A 17,361-nucleotide genomic window follows, 5' to 3' on the forward strand; every position below is an offset into this window, starting at 1 on the left:
CTTAAGTGTTTTTCATTAATTTAAATACCTGTGTATTAAATTCAATTCAATTCAATTCAATTTTATTTATATAGCGCCAAATCACAACAAATGTCGCCTCAAGGCAATGACCTGGTATAAATGTTTGTCCAGTTATGTATCCATGTTTAAAAAAATAAGCCAACATAGATAGTCTGTGCACCAGACAATATCATATTCCTGGACCTGGAGACCTGGAATGTAAATGTGCGCCTTGGGTCAGCTTCTGTTGTTTAAGTGTGCTATAAATAAAATAGATGTGACAGTGAACATAAAAAGGTTCAGGGATTTTTCACAGAGCAATGTTCTGTGGGCTACATACTGAACTTAGATTAGAGAAACAAACTATTGATCATATCGTGCCAGTATTGCTCAAGCACCAACATCAGCATTGGTATCGATGCTCTCGATATTTGGATCAATCCACCCACCTCTACCAAATAAAACCTGGCCAAGGATCAACTTTAAAATTGTACTTGATTGGTGGATGAGCTCTCTTCAGGGGTCCGATAGTCATTTTTTTACCCATACGTGTATTTTCCCCGTTTGAGGACTGTTGCCTTGATTTGTAGGTTGCTGTGACTTTCCATGAAGTTAAAAAGGGGCAACAATAAGAGCCTTTTTATTTGGGGGTTAAGCTGCAGTATTCCTTTAACTGCAGCCCTCATAGGTCATAGGACTCTAATTTCACAGCACTAAATTTAACCAAGCAGCTCCAAGAACTGCCAAGTTCAACGAGATAGTTCGCTGGATACGTAGAGGCCATGGGTCTCTGGACAGAGAAAAGACGCTAATGAGAAGAGTAATAATTAGTAACAGAGGGAATTGCTGCATGCAGAGAGGCACACTGGCAGGATGGCAGCACTGACTCTGTGGATTAAGAATGTTTTCCGTGATCCGGGTTAAATTATAAGGGGATATACTTGTATCCTGTTTAAGGTCCTGTATGCAACCTTTTCTATGTAACTGTATTTTCTGAACAGTGTATCTGGTGGGCACTGAACGCACTGCAGCTCTGGAACAGGAATTTAACAGATGGTAGTTTTAAGGAATAATTTCTGCTATTGGAAAAAAAATTGCACTCTGAAAACTGCTGTAAAATCCTTGGTACACACATTGGTCGTAGCATTTACGAACTACACCCCACCGGGCAAGGTAAATAAGAGCAGGACTGAATGCACGCTGCGCTAGAAAAGCTACGCATGCGCAGAATACACCCAATTGTCGAGGTTTCGTGGACATTGGTATGAAAGTAGCATCAAGCCGCTATAAATTAGCCAGAGAAAGACCGGAAAAGTCAAAACTTCCCCTTTAATATAAAAGCATGTTATTGTAATAATGAAAGGAGACGTGGTTTTGCGTTTTAACGAGCAGTTATATTATTTTTAGTATTGAATTGTAGTATTGTAGTATTGAGGCACAGACAGCTTTCGTGTTTTATTGAGAAGCAGAAAATGAAAAAAAGGGTTCAAAATCTGGTCAATTCACACTCTATAAAAATCAGTGTCATATTATTCAGTGTGCTTGTTTATCTGTAGCAGTACACACTGTGCTGCTTAGACGTCTTGTGCAACCCCTCATTTCTTTGTATTTTGGCTAGACAAATGGGAATACGCATACAAATATACAGGGTAATACAGCACATATAAGTACTGTCACTTGTGGGAGACACTTTTTTTCCAGCCCATTTCTTCTTTTGTCCTCCACTTGTTCATTTCCCTCCATTTTTTAAGAACACACCGATTTTGTGGAGCTAAAAATAAATTCTGTTTTTGTTACAGGCTGCTTGTAACAAAGTCCCAAAAGACACAATCTTTGCTAAGTTGTCTGTTGGGTGACTTTTTATGCCTGAATGATTAGGTCAGTGTGAAGTGGCTTAACAACAAGAACAAAAACACTCCTCTGAAAATGAATGAAAAAGCATCCAATGTCCAAAGAGAAAAGACCTTCAGAGAGTCGCGAGAACTTTGGCTCAAGACCACTTTTAAGGTGTGTTCAAAGAGTGTGGCTCACTGGAAGCAAATATAAAGAAATGAGGGGTGGCTTTAGACTTCTGCACATCAGACAGTACTGCATATCACACAGTACATTTACAGTGAGCCCACAGTAGATCTCTAACAGATCTAGTTTTAAAGTGTACCCTGTCTTATTTATTATTATTATCATTATTATTATTATTATTATTATTTTTATTATTATTATTATTATTATTATTATTATATATTTTTCCTATCAAGAAGGCTTGCTCATGCAGTGATGTGAAATGTCAGTGTATTGCCATAAATACTGTAGACATTGCATTGAATGTGCTACACTGTAGCTACACTGCAGTATACACTCTATTCTAACTGCATGTAACTAATTAACCAGTGCTAGCTAACGTTACTGGATAACGAGCCCTCCCTTTGCCCTCTCTCCATCTGCAAACATTAGAATCACATAAAAAAAAACTTCAGGCTGTATTTTATTTTTTAAAACCCTAGAAAAGCGGTCACAACTGCGCAATAAAGACGCAATAACATGGATGGGGATTTTATTTTGATAGTTCCAAAGGGAAGCGAGCAGTTTAGACTTCTTTTTTTCCCATGCCCTGACAGTGGTGGGGAGCTGGATGAGGGAAGAGACGGAGAAGGTGGAGTGCACATAGCGGGGTTTAGGACTCTGATTCTTTTGGGCCAGGCGGCTGAGTTTAGCGGCGGTGTACCTCTTTACGAGGTAAACTGCTCTCTGGGACAGGACAGGTGTGCTAAAAGACCCGGAATGAAAGCGGAATAAAGGAGGTAGCGAATAGCTTTTTGTTTGTTTGTTTGTTTGTTAGGAGGAAAAAAAGAGAGACAGTTGGGGACATCGCAAACGAGCCACCAAGGAGGAAACAGGCTCCGGGCCAGACGACCCGTTAGCACGGACACTGAGAGGCAAAAGAGGAGGAGGAGGAGGAATAAGGGGAGAAAGGCTGACAAGTGACACAGGAGAGGAGACCCATTATCACTAGGGTGAGTTCCTAATCAAAACATCCTATAGACGGGGCGTGTTTGCGCCTGAGCAGTTCAGTTATCCTGTGCACATGTCCGTCCGAAGCCCTGTTATAGTCCCTTTAACCCCAACCTCAGGCTGCCAGCAGCAGCCTAATTACCCAGAGCTCCAGCACACCCTCCGCTAACCCATCACATCCTGCTACAGTCTGGTTACACTGACGCTTTTCTCCCTGTTTCTTGTTTGGAGGGGGGAGAGCGAAACATAGCCGTTTCGCCATTATCATTATAATTTATTTTGCTCTTCAAATCCTAAAAAAAGGCGCTGCTGAAATTGTCAATGAGAGCAGACTCTGCCACCGCCTCTGTGAACTCTCACAGTCAGCGCACAAACTTGGCTAAAAACTCGCAGGCATCATCTCCTCGGACTGCTGCCGTAGCCATGGTATTAGCTTAGTCATTACTGTGAGGTACAGGCACAACATTCTGTCAAATTTCCACGTCTGTGGGCGTGTGGGCTCCCGGCGTCACTGTAATGCAGAAGCTTTCCTTAATGGTGCGGAGGGTTTAAGGGTCATAAAATGCGGTGTGTCCGCCTTCATCTGGAGGGCCTCGGCCAGAGTGCAGCCGCCAGTGCGCATGAATACGGGGGGTACAGCGACGTTGCAGCCGACGGGCCGTGGCACGTCCTGTGAGCTCTAGGCCGCAGTACACTGCGGAGTGAGCACACAGACTTTTATCACCCGGGGTGTGACTTACCGAAACATTTTTTTATTAACAAGCGGGTTTAATAAGTCACCCTACGGAGACGCCTCTTTGATTTACTTATGGATTTCAAATGCGAGAGAAGTAGTTTTAGACATATTTAGGCACAGAAAGATTTCCCAAAGTTAAAATGTTCGGATTCGTGAGCTAAACGCAAGAAATTGTGCGTAAATGATCAGTATTTCTTTATTCAGGTTTGGATAATAGGCATTTTGCACTTTGGGTCAACTTCCGTTGTTTAAATGCGCTATAGGCTCAAATAAAATAGACATGATAGTCAGCACAAAAAGATTCAGGCATTATTCATAATCATGTTTGAAGTATACCCCACCACACACACTCCAAAAAACAAACACACAAACAAAAAAAACCCCACAATTCACACAAACAGAAACAAACTATTGATCCTGTCATCCTTGTATCGATCTGATACCGATACCAGTATCGATACTTGGACCAATCCGCCCACTTTTAGCTGTTAGTGTTGGTAGGACCGGTTAAGCTGGTAAAGATTAAAACTGGATTCAGTTTTAGCTGAAATGCTAAGTACATACACCTCCTTACTCTCCTTTTTTTTGGCCTCTGCAGCAGGCATGGCAGATGCAGAGCTGGATTTCCAGACTGGTGATGCTGGGGCATCCGCCACCTACCCCATGCAGTGTTCTGCCCTGCGCAAAAACGGCTTTGTTGTCCTGAAAGGCCGACCCTGCAAGATTGTTGAGATGTCCACCTCCAAGACTGGCAAGCACGGCCACGCCAAGGTTGGTAAATTCCTGATGTACAGAATTACACAGGGGATCTTCATGTCGGGACATACCTATCTGCAAAATAAGAATAATGACTGTAATAAAAAAAGGTCTTCTCCAATCTGGACACAGTATAAATGCAGTTCTGAAATAATTTTCATTGGAGCTTCAGCTGTGGGGAGAATTAGCGATGAGAGTCGTCGTCGTCTGTTCATCTCTGAAATGGACACGAGGTCACGGTCACTAATATTAATGCATATGAACTGACGCTTTCAGCCTGTTCAAAAACATTGTGCCTCATCAGGGTTGTAGCTTTCAACTCTTCAAGTACTTGGAAAATTACACATACTAAACTTGGAAATATTATTTCTAGCAAATCATGCCTTTTAGAGGATAGCAGGTAGCTGAAGTGCTCTCTTTGCACGCCCATTAGAAAGGAGATTGTTCATCCTGTGTGTGTTTGTGTGCGCAGGTGCACTTGGTTGGCATCGACATATTCTCTGGTAAGAAGTATGAAGATATTTGTCCCTCCACTCACAACATGGACGTCCCCAACATCAAGAGAATGGATTACCAGGTGAGACACTGATGCTGCGGCTCCCATGCTGGTAGGAGTAATTCTGCAGCTCCCACAATGAAGTCGCTCAAAGCGACGTCTTTGATAAGACGTCTCTGTCACGCTGAGTTAATGCTCGTGTGACATTAGAAATCGAGCCTTTCCTTCTCCTCGCCTCTGTGAAAGCTTTCATTTGATCATTAGGAATGCGTTATTTGTCATTACCGGGAAATCAACATCCCCGCCTTTGACAGCACAGCAATAACTACAAATATGCGTGTCGCTGTTTAATAAGCACAAGATTTTCTGATAGAATTTTTCCGGCTGCTCGAGGACAGCCGGCAGTTAGGTAGCAATTGCTTCCCGAGAAAAGGATGAGGGAAGATTTGCAAGACGTGGACGCGGAGAAGGAAAGAGGAGATGCTGCCGTTTAATGCCGTCTTTTAATATCCTGTTAATCTTTCATGAGCGCACGGAAGGAAAACAGAACCCCGCAGCTTTATTACGCAGCCGCGCATTTGAAAGCAACAAGGCGCTGTATGGATATATCAAAGAGAGAAGAGGCAGAATTTGCTGTAGTTGTTTCAGTTTCAGGTGCTGGTTCACTGATACAGTCGTGACCTCCCGGTGTCTAAAAATAGAACCGGGCCATCAATAATGTTAACAGTAACACTTCTGCTTTACTTGCTGTGACAAGCCAAAGTGTGGACTGGGGGAAAATACCCAGTTTAGAAATCCCCCCAAAATTAAAACCCGTTAAGCTCATTTCCACAAAAACATTTTAATCCTTGGATTCTGCTGTAGTAGCTTTCCATTACTGAAAGTTTACATTAATCCTTTTTCATCTTACACTCTCCTACAGTGTCGTTTTAGCGCCTCTCTCATTTAAAAAATCTTCTTTTCTGATTGGCCGTGACTCACAAACAGAAGGTTTGAAAAGCATGTGATCCAGTGGCTCACATGGATTACTTGTCCTTATACTGACCTCCTTACTTAAACTTTGGCCGTGTTTAATCTGGGTATCCACCTGCAACACAGGAAGTTTTCCCAGTACTCCCTGAAGTGCATCCTGTGATTCAATAGCTTGTAGAAACAGCTCGTCTGTATGATTTTATTAGTCTTTCACATCACTGCAGAGGAATTTTCTCTTCTATAAAACATTACTTCAGTTCTTTCAGATTTGTGAGCCTCCAACAGTATTTCAGTCAAGTTTTGATGTGAACTTTGACCTTAGTTATTTTCTTTTTCACTCATTCTGTTGTAGATTTAAATGCTTAGGATCGTTGTTGTGCTGTATGACCCAGGTTAGCTGTAGCTGTCAGACGGATGTCCTCACGTTTGACTTTAGTGCTGACTATTGGCTAAATTTCCCAGGATGTGCACTCCTGAGACGACTGTGGTTTTGTGTTACCACACACCTAAATGCTCTAGATGTGCAAAGTGTGAAAACGTCTGCTTTTATAGAAGCTCTCAAACTTGCTGACGATCAGTTAATCAAGTGCATTTCATTATCAGCATCTGATGCTTTTTACCCTCTTAATTCCTAATGGAAGCAGTAAGAGTGCAGTGACGTTTGCGCTGGGCTACATAGTCCTGTGAAAACTTTCTTGCACAATGCACTGACTAATGTCTTGTATGCACTATGGAGCTATTTAGCATGTTCAGCATGTTGTTTTGGTTCTGCAGCAGCAGCTTTACAGTTTCGGCTCAGTCTCTGTGCTCAGGATGGGCAGTTAATCAGCTTTTACTCGCACCCTGACGAGCTGTGGTTTGTTTAGTTCATTTATTTGTTCTGTGTTATTTTATCGGTGGTCAAAAAGACATTTGGGTTGTAATTTTAGATATTCAGTATCCAGCAGCCATGCTCAGCACCAGGTGAAGATGAATACAGGAGAGCATATATCAGAGTCAGGTGTTTCTCTATAGAGTCAAGGGAGAGGAAAATTATAGATAGTGTAAAAGAAAAATAAACATTTGTCATGTTCTAATGATTCCTCAAATGTAGACTTAAACCTTGTTTTTTTACCTCAAACCCATCACGTACCGATGGAAACTAGGTTACATCATATTTGTGCAGAGACCAGAGAGAGTATCGAGTGCTGCCGCTGTTGATCAGATATGCTGGATTAAACCATGTTGTGTGCAGCAGTACACTCAAGTTTACAAACTAACAACAAAACTACAGTTAATTAATTAAGGAACAGAAAGATGAAGATGATAAAGTCTTGCTGTGATTAAAGATCCTAATTCGTTTAGAGTCTTCTGTCTCTTTTTTTCACTGTCTTTTTTTTGTTGTTGCCCTCTGTCAGCTGATCGGGATCCAGGATGGCTACCTGTCCCTGCTCCAGGACAGTGGAGAGGTGAGAGAGGACCTGAAGATCCCAGAGGGAGACCTGGGAAAGGAGATAGAGAGCAAGCATGAAGCCGGAGAGGAGATCCTGGTGAGCACTGTTGCCTTTTTCTCCCGCTCCTGATACAGGACAGCTTCCACGGCTGTTTAAAAGATCGCACTTTACATAAGAACATCTGCTCTTTCAGATCACCGTTCTAAATGCAATGGATGAAGAAGCTGCGATTGGCATCAAAGCTTTGGGGAAATAAGCCCGTGCAGGTAAATGCAGAGCTGCGGCTGTGGCAGCACGCAGCTGTTCTCTAACTCCTCCCGCAACCGCCGCCCTGACCCCAGCCTGCCTGAAGACAAGTGTGTGTGTGTCTGCGCTTGTGAGTGTGTCTCATGTAAGATTATGTATGTGCGTGAGTTCGATCATTACACCACGCACCACCAGCATGTGCCATGCTAGTGCGATGTGTGTGTGAAGTCATGCACAGATGTTGTACATGAGTGGAGCAAGGGGAAGGCAACTCTGGACATCAAGATCCGAGGCTGAGGTCTGCTGTACAGATTTGGCCTTTGCTATTATTGAAAATAAATAAATATGACCTTATTTACAATTATTTACAATTACAAATATGCACTATACTGGAAATATCCATGTTTTAAAATATGAATGCATCTTTTTGTGTATATACTTGTTTGGACTGGATATATTAGTGATGTCAGATGACAAAATGTTACAAATTCTGCAAATTTTTTCAAATTTAATACTGTATAAGGTGGTGGTTGCAGAGCAGGGTGACCTGGTGGATTTGCCTAACCCTTTAAAGAAACAGTTCACCCCCAAATCAAATATGTGTTTCCACCGGTAGTGCTGTTTATGAATCCAGACTGTTTAAGCATGAGTTGGCCGGTTTTGGAAATATCGTACAGTAGAACTAAATGCCCCGTCCATGACACTGTGTTACGTCCCCTAACACACACCATTGATGGAAAGAGAAAAAAAAGAATAGAAAAATCGTATTACCTTGCTGTGAGCAGTTTCGTGTAGGAACTATTTTGTTTCTCTGGAACTACAACCGTGCTGTGCAGAAGGACGTGTGGCTGTACCTGAGACAAGAGGCTCGAACTAATTGTAAACACCGATCCTCCTGGCTTAGCTGTCAGAAGTTGCCCACTGCTAGCTTGTCATAGCAAGCTGTTGAGCTACATATATCCTGGTAATAAATACCTTACGTTACCTAGGCAACTTGAGCTTGTAAAGTCTATAAAGCAATGCATGACTGGCAGATTTCTTCCTGTGTTGATGCAGTTATTAATAATTGGCTAATTAGCTATCTGCATTCTTTCTTTCCTTGTCAACATTTTGATGTTTCTTGATATTTAGTCTTGGATGAAAAATAGTCATCCGCCTATTAGACATACTTCTTAGTTCTTCTTAGACTTTATAACAAGACTTTATAACCATTGTTGGACCTTTATAACAAGGTCCAACAATGGTTTCATATTATCATTTTGTCAATTACAAGAATGCAAAACATTCTCAACTGAGAGACCGATCAGAACAAGAAAAAGGAGACACACTGAGGACAAATTGAAATCCTGATCTCTCACTCAGTGGTTGATTTATTTTCCTGCTGAGCTAACAGATAAAACAATGAGGCAATTACATCACAGGGTTTTTAATGCTAACACTGGGACAGCACAAAAGCGGTGCTCGCAACTACAGGCTGACTGATTTATTGATATTATGGTGATATGCTGGTATTTTATCAGCCATTATTAGTTATTTTGCTATCAGTAAAAGTAAAACAGAGATGGGAGAAACACTACAACCATGTTGCGAATGTTGATGCTGCAAAGTTTGTCCAGCAGAGGGCACTGTGGAACTCGCAAACACTCAATGTTTGGGATGCGGCATACTACAAGCAGCTGGGCAAAGCGTAAACAATCAATAAACTTAAAAAAAAAATACATTGATAAACTAAAAGCTACAAACACCACAACATGTTTCATGTGTGTGAAATAAAAAAAAAAGGTCGATATATTGAAATATCGGATTTTTAAAACACCAAGTATCAGTATCAGTTTTAACAGTCCAGCCAAGCGAAGTTCACCAACAAACAAGACAGAATGTACTTGTAGAGAAATGTAACTGATATAAAAGTGTTGATATTAAAATAAAATAAATAATAATTTTCTGTGTGCGTGGAGTAGACTTTGTGTAGCGGTGTTTACACGGCCACCTTGTAGCAAAAAACAAAGCAGACACTAAGCTGCTTCACTGCAGTAATATGATCTGCATTCTTGCTTTGAAATAAGGGAACTCCATTCTTTGTGGAAACATCAGCATGTTGTCGTCACACCGTGATCAGGTTTCACTGCAAACACAGCATGCTTCGTGGGTCGCAGGGTTCAAATTGGAACCTCAGACAGAAAATAGTCCCTACATTAAACTGCTCACATCGAGGCATGTGGACTTTTTTTTTTACTCACAGCCAGGTCATAATTTCTGTTCAGATACTTTACTTCTTGGTTATATAAATACATTATTTTGGCACTATGATCATCACATTCAGGTTATCTCTACAGCCAGGACTGGGCAACTCATGCCAGAACCATCTAGATGGATAGAAAACACCACAAACCCGAGGAAAACATATACATAAGTTTGTCAAAACTTGTGTTTCACAGTAACACTATTAAGAGCATGTGTATCATTCTTATGTATAAATATAAATGAAAAGCTGAAAGTTAATATTGTAATATTTGATCAGTGTTTATCTTTTTTCCTGTGGGTTACACTTTATTTTACAGCCTGTTACTTCCTGTGTTTCTTAAGAAGCAGCTCGCAGCCCTGTTGTAATTGTCGGGTCAAACCTGTTTATGCACTTTCTTTCCTGTAATTCGCATCCACACTGTGGGCTGTAGAATAAAGTCACTGTTTTCTGTGCAATGTTTCCTCTGCAGAGGCCAGTTAAACCATCTCATTAAAGTACATCTCTAAGGACAGATATATATATATTTATTTATTTATTTTTTCTTAAGCATCTTCCTTCCTGACTTCTCCTTTCCTCTTTCTTCTCATTCCTCCCTCCCTTCTTCCAATTCTGTTTCAGGGGTAATCGAGATGCACTGGACCTGGGAAAGGAGGGGATATTGCCTCGTCAGTTATTCTCCCTCTTTGTTTTTCATACTCTCTCCCTCTCACAGTTTTCTGTCCCTGCTTCGGGTTCAATTAGTTAATAAATCATTGGAAATGTCAAACAGTTAAAAAAACAACATACTCCATGTACATACACGTGTCCAGGCGTAGTGGTAGGTCTCACAAAAGATGGAGGTGGTGTATGATTGAGTAGCTACTTACAAGCTGTTAAAGTCATGACTATTATTATTATTTGTCCCCGATTTATAAAGGGCTTCAACTCCACACCTGCATTGTTCTGTTGAGGCTTGCTGAGCGTGTACCATACAGGAGTAAATACATGCCTCGATTTTGTATTTCTGTATGTCACCATTTCAGCACCGGGCCCCTTCAAGCCCCGCCCCCTCCTTCTGCTGTCATATCATCATTAGTTTGGGTTTTTACCGACATGGCACACCAAGGTTCAGCGTGTTTTTGTCTAAAGGTTTAAAGAGACCCGTCAAAGAGAGACAAGAAACCAATCCTCTTCAAGGAGAAATTCTTTTTTCTGTTTTAAAGTCTGCTAGCCAAAACGTTTCACTTCACTGTTTGGAGTATCATTTGTTGTACTCTCAAACTGTGAGCAGTGATTCGGAGGCGGACGAGTCGTGGCGGTTTGGTGTCCTTACTTTGTGTTCATGCAGCCAGTCCAAACTGTGCAGAATGTCTTCTTGGCCAAAACAAATAAAGACGACACAAACTGTTGGCTGTTGCTTATTGTTTATTTAACAACATTTAAGCAAAAGCTTAAAAAAAATTAGACCAGACCTAAACCTGATTGAAGCTGTGAGGGATGATGGGAAAAACTTGAGGCAGAAAATGACTCTCTTACTTTCTGGTAACACATTGAAACAATCTTTCAGTTAATCTGAAGTATTTAGACTGTAGTAGTGTTCATCAATGCGTGTGTTTGTGTGTGTGAGAGAGAGACAAATCAGAAACATCAATTAAATCCAAATACTGTACACGTTCTCTTCCACTTCCTGCTACTTGATAGTGAGCAAAGGAACTCCAGACACACTGGACACGCCCCTGGTGTCACTGTGGATATGAAGGACCGGCTCTGGACCGTGTAGTCTGGCTTTTATCAGTGTAACTAACAGTTAAACGCACATAAGCACCTCGATGATGGCTTCACAGTGCAAGTAAAATAACAACATTAATTGAAGTAAAATATGAGTCTGAAGCTCAGAGCACATATGTTGAAGGGCTGCTTAGTAGCTTATTAACATTAAAACAAAGCTAAAGAAAAAACTATACAAGGAATAAAACAGATCATGTGGCATAATCCAACCTACTTACAAAAAAAAAGAAAAAAGATAGAAAGCTATTTAAGCGCCAACAGGATCGCCAGAATCTTGAGTGGACTTCTGAAATCTGAGCACCGGTGAGTTTGATCATCTACTTGCCGTGGTGGTAAAACCTCTGCCCGCTTTGGCTGTGGGGCAGGAAGCTATGACGGGGAGCGCTCTGGGGAGAGCTCTGGAACGAAGCCTGGGGAAGGAAAGAGGAACCATGATCACAAGACAAACAAGAAGCAGAACATTAATGAACATAAACACACTGCAGCAGCTCAGACTTTACTTATACTGAATATATTTACAAGAAAAACAAGCAATATACAAGTTACTACAAATGGTGTGTTTTGGGGGTTCACCTTTGCAGTAGGAATCTGGACCGCCATCGACGATGTGGGCAGCAGACCTGGGGTGGAAGGATGCATGGCTGGGGGGTGCATGGGCCTCAAACCACTCTGACATGACGGAAGGAAAACTGTGGTCAGCTAATGGATAACGTCTATTACTTAGACAATCACATGTCACAGAGTTTATTTTTGTGTTTGTCTAATATTCCAGCAACATCTGCTGTTTCTGCTTCGCAGCATCTAAAGCTGAAATGGTCTTACTGCGTCAGTAAAGCCCGACTGTTGGTTAGCATGTTCCAGCTGCTTCTGCAGGGGTATTCCTGCTCCAGGGATGTATCCTGCACAAGATGGTCAGGTTACAACTCCTCTGAATTTTATGTAGATTGTGGAATTAGGCATAGGTATAATTTACAGCAGTGAAACCCACCTTGCTGGGAAGTGAAGTGAACAGGGTAACCAGCCTGCTGGTGAGGGAGGTACTGCATTGCTTGAAATGCAGATGCGCCTGTGGGGAAAAAGGCAAAGTCATTACAATCAATACATCTCACTGTGATCTGATTGTTTTAATGATCAATCAGCGGGTTTCTGACATTACTGACGCCACGGCAGCATCTAAATAGCATACCGCCAACTCCACGGTGCATCCACACTTGAAAAATACAAGCTTAAAGAAAAATGACTTCGCACTCAGTGGGGGATTTTATTTTTCGGCTGAAATCAGGGCGCTTTGATCAAACGATAGCTGTCGGCTGGACTGTTAGTTTAGCGCTTAGACTGTTTGAGAGGAGAGTTTCAAACTGTGCGAGAAATGATTTCATAGTTGATTTGTATAAACACGATGTACACGTCTATGTCAATGAAAACCAGCAAAGACTGGCGGCACCTGTGGGCTGAGATGGGCTCAGCCTACTAAAACATGCATCTTGCTCGTCAAAAGTATTTCTCTTTACGCCAATGAACACATATTAAAATACCAGCACTGTTTCTAACTTCTGATTGGTTGGACAGTCTTCCCTTACCTTTCAAATTCAAACATCCACAGGGCTCTGAAGCAGGCCCAGAATGAAGCTTGATGACTCAGACTACACACAGACACACACATTCATGATCCACTGCTTACCTGAGGTCACACACTCAAACACATAATGTTCTCTGAACCATATATGGACTCAAACAATTACATATATTAGTTTAACTTTAGCTATATTTATGTGTATCACGCTTATTACTGTCAAGACTCTGATAAGGATATAGCCTTAAAACTACTAGAATGCCTTCCTTAGCCTTTGAATAAAGGCTATACCCTCCGTCTCGACTGCCCAACTACATTTCAACAAGCCCGGCCTGACACAGCAGCCTGCAACCGGCTCAGATTGATTTCTATGTCACCTCCTGAAATCCAAGTAAAGATGGAGGAATCGCACACATGATGCTGATAATTCATTTCTTTGCGTGTTCACTGTGCCACTAGAGAACATTGTTTGAACATTAAAGGACAAAATGACCTCTTACACAATTACAACTAGTGTATAACGCATGTTTGTGTACTGTGATGCACATCACCGTCCATCAATCCATCCATGTTTATTATAATTTTTTGTAATCATTTTTGACCTGGTGCCTTATGGCACTGCATCTTATTTCACTCCCTCGTTTCCTGTTTCTTCCTGTCTTATACAGTTTTTTTTTTTATCGTGTATATGATAAAATATGTAAGTCATGTCACTGTGACACATTACCCAAAAGTTTACTGTACCACTGTACACATTGACAGCAAAGAAATCTTATCTCCTCTTACCTCTGATCTGAGAGCTGCTTGCGAAACTGACTGGCACTGAGGGTCCAGGGGCGTAGCTGGAAGGATGCTGAGCCTGAGCCACTCCGTAGGGCTCATGGACCCCCTGACCTCCGCTGAACTGGCCATGCTCTGCGGAGCTTGAGCTGAAGCCAGGCGTCTGATAATGACGTGCCTAAAAGAGGACGACGTGCACATGTAAAGACTGTAAGAAGCGTATTATATAGATTGTATTATATTTTATAAATTCTTTAACTGGAACACTCCTTTTACTCACAGGGAGGACAGCAGCTGGGAACAGCTGTTTGCTCCTTTCTCCGAGCAGTGGGCCAGGTCTGCTGTGGCTGACTGGATTGCCTGAAGGAGAGAAAAGGAGAATGTCACTATATGAAAAACAATGACGACTCTGGCAACGCGCAGAACCTGGAACTTTTCTCACCTTGAATGCCGAGGAGGTGCTGTCCTGGGTGCATGGGCAGACTCTGCTGGTAGCTCGCTGATGTCAAAGTTGTAATATCACTAAAGAGGGAGACCAAAAAGCTTAACCGACAATTAACAATCCTTTGACAAAACAACAAACTAAGTGAAGTATATATATATATAAACCTCTGCTCTTTTCTTCGTCTTTTCTCCTCTTCGTGGAGAACTTTCTTGAGCTGTAAAAAGAGCTGATGTTTCTCTTCTTGTAGTCCCTGAAGTTTTTCCCCCATCTTCATCACCTGATGTTTATTTGAGGAAATCATGGTGTAAGAACACACAGACTTTGTTTTGTATAAAGCTGGGAGCACAGACTAGCTGAAATGTCACATTTCAAACCTGTTCTTTCGTTTCCTCCAAGGACATCCTCTCCTCTATCTCTTTTGTCCTCTTCCGCTCTTCCTCTTCCTTCATCTTCTGCTCCATCATTTTGTCCACCTCTTCCTCCTCTGAAAAAAGTTTATTTATTAAGGTGAATATAGTGTAGCTACTTTTTTTTTGATTGCCTTTTAGATCTATGACCAAAGAATAGGTTGCAGGCAGACAGCTATAACATATACACTCACCAGGCAATTTTTTGGGTACATTTTGCTATTATAGGGTTGAACCCCTTATTCTTTTAAAACTGTCTTAATTCTTCACTGGACATATTCAACGATGTGCTGTAAACGTTCCTCAGAAATGGTCCATGTTGACATGGCACATCACACACCTTCTGCACATTCATGATGTGAATCTCTTGTTCCACCGCATCCCAAGGTGCTCTATTAAATTAAGATCTGGTGACTGTGGATGTAGTTTAACAACAGTGAACTCACTGTCATGTTCAAGAAATCGGTTTCAATTTGATTTGAGTTTTGAGACATGCAGACGCACATGTTCATGAACAATACTCAGGCTGACGACTCTTAATTTGTACTAAGAGGTCCACCGTGTGCAAAGAGAAAAATCATCATATAATTGCACCATTGATACAAAGCAGGATGGAATCATACTCTTATGCCGTTTACACCTAAAAGTGAGCCTACCATCTGAATATTGCACTTCAGTTTCCTGTTCTTAGCTGATAGGAGCAGTGCCCTGTGCTGCTTTAACCCATCTGCCTCATGGTTTGACGTGTTGTCTATTCAGTGGCACCTTGGTTGTAAAATTGTTTTAGCAAAGTCATTTAAATCACATTTTTTCCTCATTCTGATTCTCAATTTGAACTTCAGTGGGTCGTCTTGACCATGTCGATATGGTAAATGCACTGGATGATTATAAATTTATACCTAACAAACCAGCAGGTGAGTGTATTATTACACAGTAAATCACAATCATGGATGGATAGATTATTCGAAGAATATATGCATAAACATAGGACTTGAATCTAAATGAGGCAGATCTAAAGTTTTACAAATTTTACAGAATTACAAAGAACAAACACGAAAAGTTAATTAATTTGTTTTATTGACTAAATGCTAAAAACAATTCATACTCTGGTTGGCTGATATTTAATTGTGACCAGGAGTATTACCTATCCAAACACAGCTCAGCGTTTTAACAGTGCTTGCTTATTTCTACAAGAATCCTTAAAGGTGTCAGATGTGACACACTAGGGCTAAAATACTGTTTAAAGCGCATACACACATACACACACACAAAATGAGAAAGCACCTTGTCTCTTGCGCTCTCTTTCCCTCATTATGTGTTTGTGGAGAGCTCTGGCCATCGCGTTGGACAGCTTGGGTCTCTCAAGCAGGGCGGGCATTGTGACAGGCAGTGGAGGGGCCAGCTGGTGTAGGTCAAAATGTCAGTAATGAATCGACAAGGTCAGAGGAAATATTTAAAGTTCATTAAACTACATCAAAGTGTGCATCTACGCTCACTCAAACAGGTGTAACAACCACAGGCCTCGCTAGCTAGCCGATATCGGCCTAAGTTAGCACAGATAGCTGTACCTCCCAATACATGACGATATTTAGAGTAAAATGCACCAACGGAAACCATAGTAATTTAATATAACAAATGATTTAGCTTACATGTGTAAACCCCTAACAAAAATTACATATTTTAACTTAACCGGGAAAAAACGCTAGCTAGCGAGGCTAGCTGCAGAGCACTTTACTGGGTTACGTATTTTATCCTACATGGTCTACTTTGAATTCAGTGCTGATAAAACTGTAAAAAGCTTACTTTTATTTCGTTGTGAGTCTTTTAATAAGAATCTAACCGTCTGGCGGTTTTTAGCTTGATAGCACTCGAGCGGTTAAAACAGATAAAAATCAAAACTTCTCCCACAAAACATAAACAGACGGAGCGATTTCCAGACCGGTGATGCTGTTGCATTTCCGGTTCAAAGAACGCGGTCACGCTTCGAAGTGCACTTTGGGAGTTGTAGTTTGGAAGTGCAATGCGGCGAATCTCACGTTGACGTCAGCAAAATGAAACTTCCAAGCAGTTTTGTGTATGTCGTGTTTTTATTCTTGATGCTTGATTTGACAGTTTTACAGTTCAAATATTTGATTTCCTATCAAGGGAAAGATTTAGGAAACACCAAAGCCTCCTTGTGCCGAACGTGGGCTAACCAATTTGATTTCATTGGCAAAACATGAGTAATTTCCTCATTACTTACAACGCTTTATTTTTCCCCCGTCTGAAATGTGTTTTTTAAATACTTCCATTACATACTACCTTCTTTGTTATTTGCTACTTACACAGAGCTATTTAACTATTAGATCAATCAAAGTACTTTCTAACTGCAAGTCTCATTCACCCAAACACTTTTCTTTTCATAAATGCACTGAGGTCAAGTTGGGATTTAGTATCTTGGCTAAACATACTTTGACTTGTAGGCTAGAGAAGCCAGGGATCAAACGACCAACTCTG

General features: G+C 41.2%; 2 protein-coding genes across 5 annotated transcripts; one reads left to right on the top strand and one right to left on the bottom strand.

Annotated features, from left to right (window-relative positions):
• The first annotated feature begins 1,067 nt into the window (after nucleotides 1–1,067).
• Nucleotides 1,068–11,279, top strand: LOC102777710 (eukaryotic translation initiation factor 5A-1). 4 transcript variants are annotated; one of them, XM_087837089.1, is made up of 7 exons: nucleotides 1,068–1,173; nucleotides 2,837–3,011; nucleotides 4,344–4,516; nucleotides 4,974–5,078; nucleotides 7,367–7,498; nucleotides 7,596–7,668; nucleotides 10,512–11,279. In XM_087837089.1, exons 3-6 carry the CDS (start codon nucleotides 4,349–4,351, stop codon nucleotides 7,656–7,658), a joined length of 468 nt encoding a protein of 155 aa, XP_087693215.1. In that variant the 5' UTR covers nucleotides 1,068–1,173; nucleotides 2,837–3,011; nucleotides 4,344–4,348; the 3' UTR covers nucleotides 7,659–7,668; nucleotides 10,512–11,279. The 4 variants fall into 4 exon arrangements, with proteins under 4 accessions (XP_087693215.1, XP_006807763.1, XP_006807766.1 ...); XM_006807702.3 differs by lacking the exon at nucleotides 1,068–1,173 and adding an exon at nucleotides 2,613–2,733; XM_006807700.3 differs by lacking the exon at nucleotides 1,068–1,173 and having other exon boundaries at nucleotides 2,607–3,011.
• Nucleotides 11,280–11,284: 5 nt separating this feature from the next.
• Nucleotides 11,285–16,820, bottom strand: gps2 (G protein pathway suppressor 2). Its single transcript, XM_006807704.3, has 11 exons — nucleotides 16,669–16,820; nucleotides 16,150–16,267; nucleotides 14,833–14,942; nucleotides 14,623–14,735; nucleotides 14,456–14,535; nucleotides 14,294–14,373; nucleotides 14,020–14,191; nucleotides 12,649–12,726; nucleotides 12,483–12,559; nucleotides 12,234–12,329; nucleotides 11,285–12,070 (listed from the first exon to the last, which is right to left on the bottom strand). The coding sequence occupies exons 2-11, from the start codon at nucleotides 16,241–16,243 to the stop codon at nucleotides 11,978–11,980; spliced, it is 993 nt and encodes a 330-aa protein (XP_006807767.1). The 5' UTR covers nucleotides 16,244–16,267; nucleotides 16,669–16,820; the 3' UTR covers nucleotides 11,285–11,977.
• Between the last annotated feature and the right edge of the window lie 541 nt (nucleotides 16,821–17,361).

Source organism: Neolamprologus brichardi, chromosome 3 (assembly GCF_056152115.1).
Source record: "Neolamprologus brichardi isolate AB-2024 chromosome 3, ASM5615211v1, whole genome shotgun sequence".
Classification (NCBI taxonomy): domain Eukaryota; kingdom Metazoa; phylum Chordata; class Actinopteri; order Cichliformes; family Cichlidae; genus Neolamprologus; species Neolamprologus brichardi.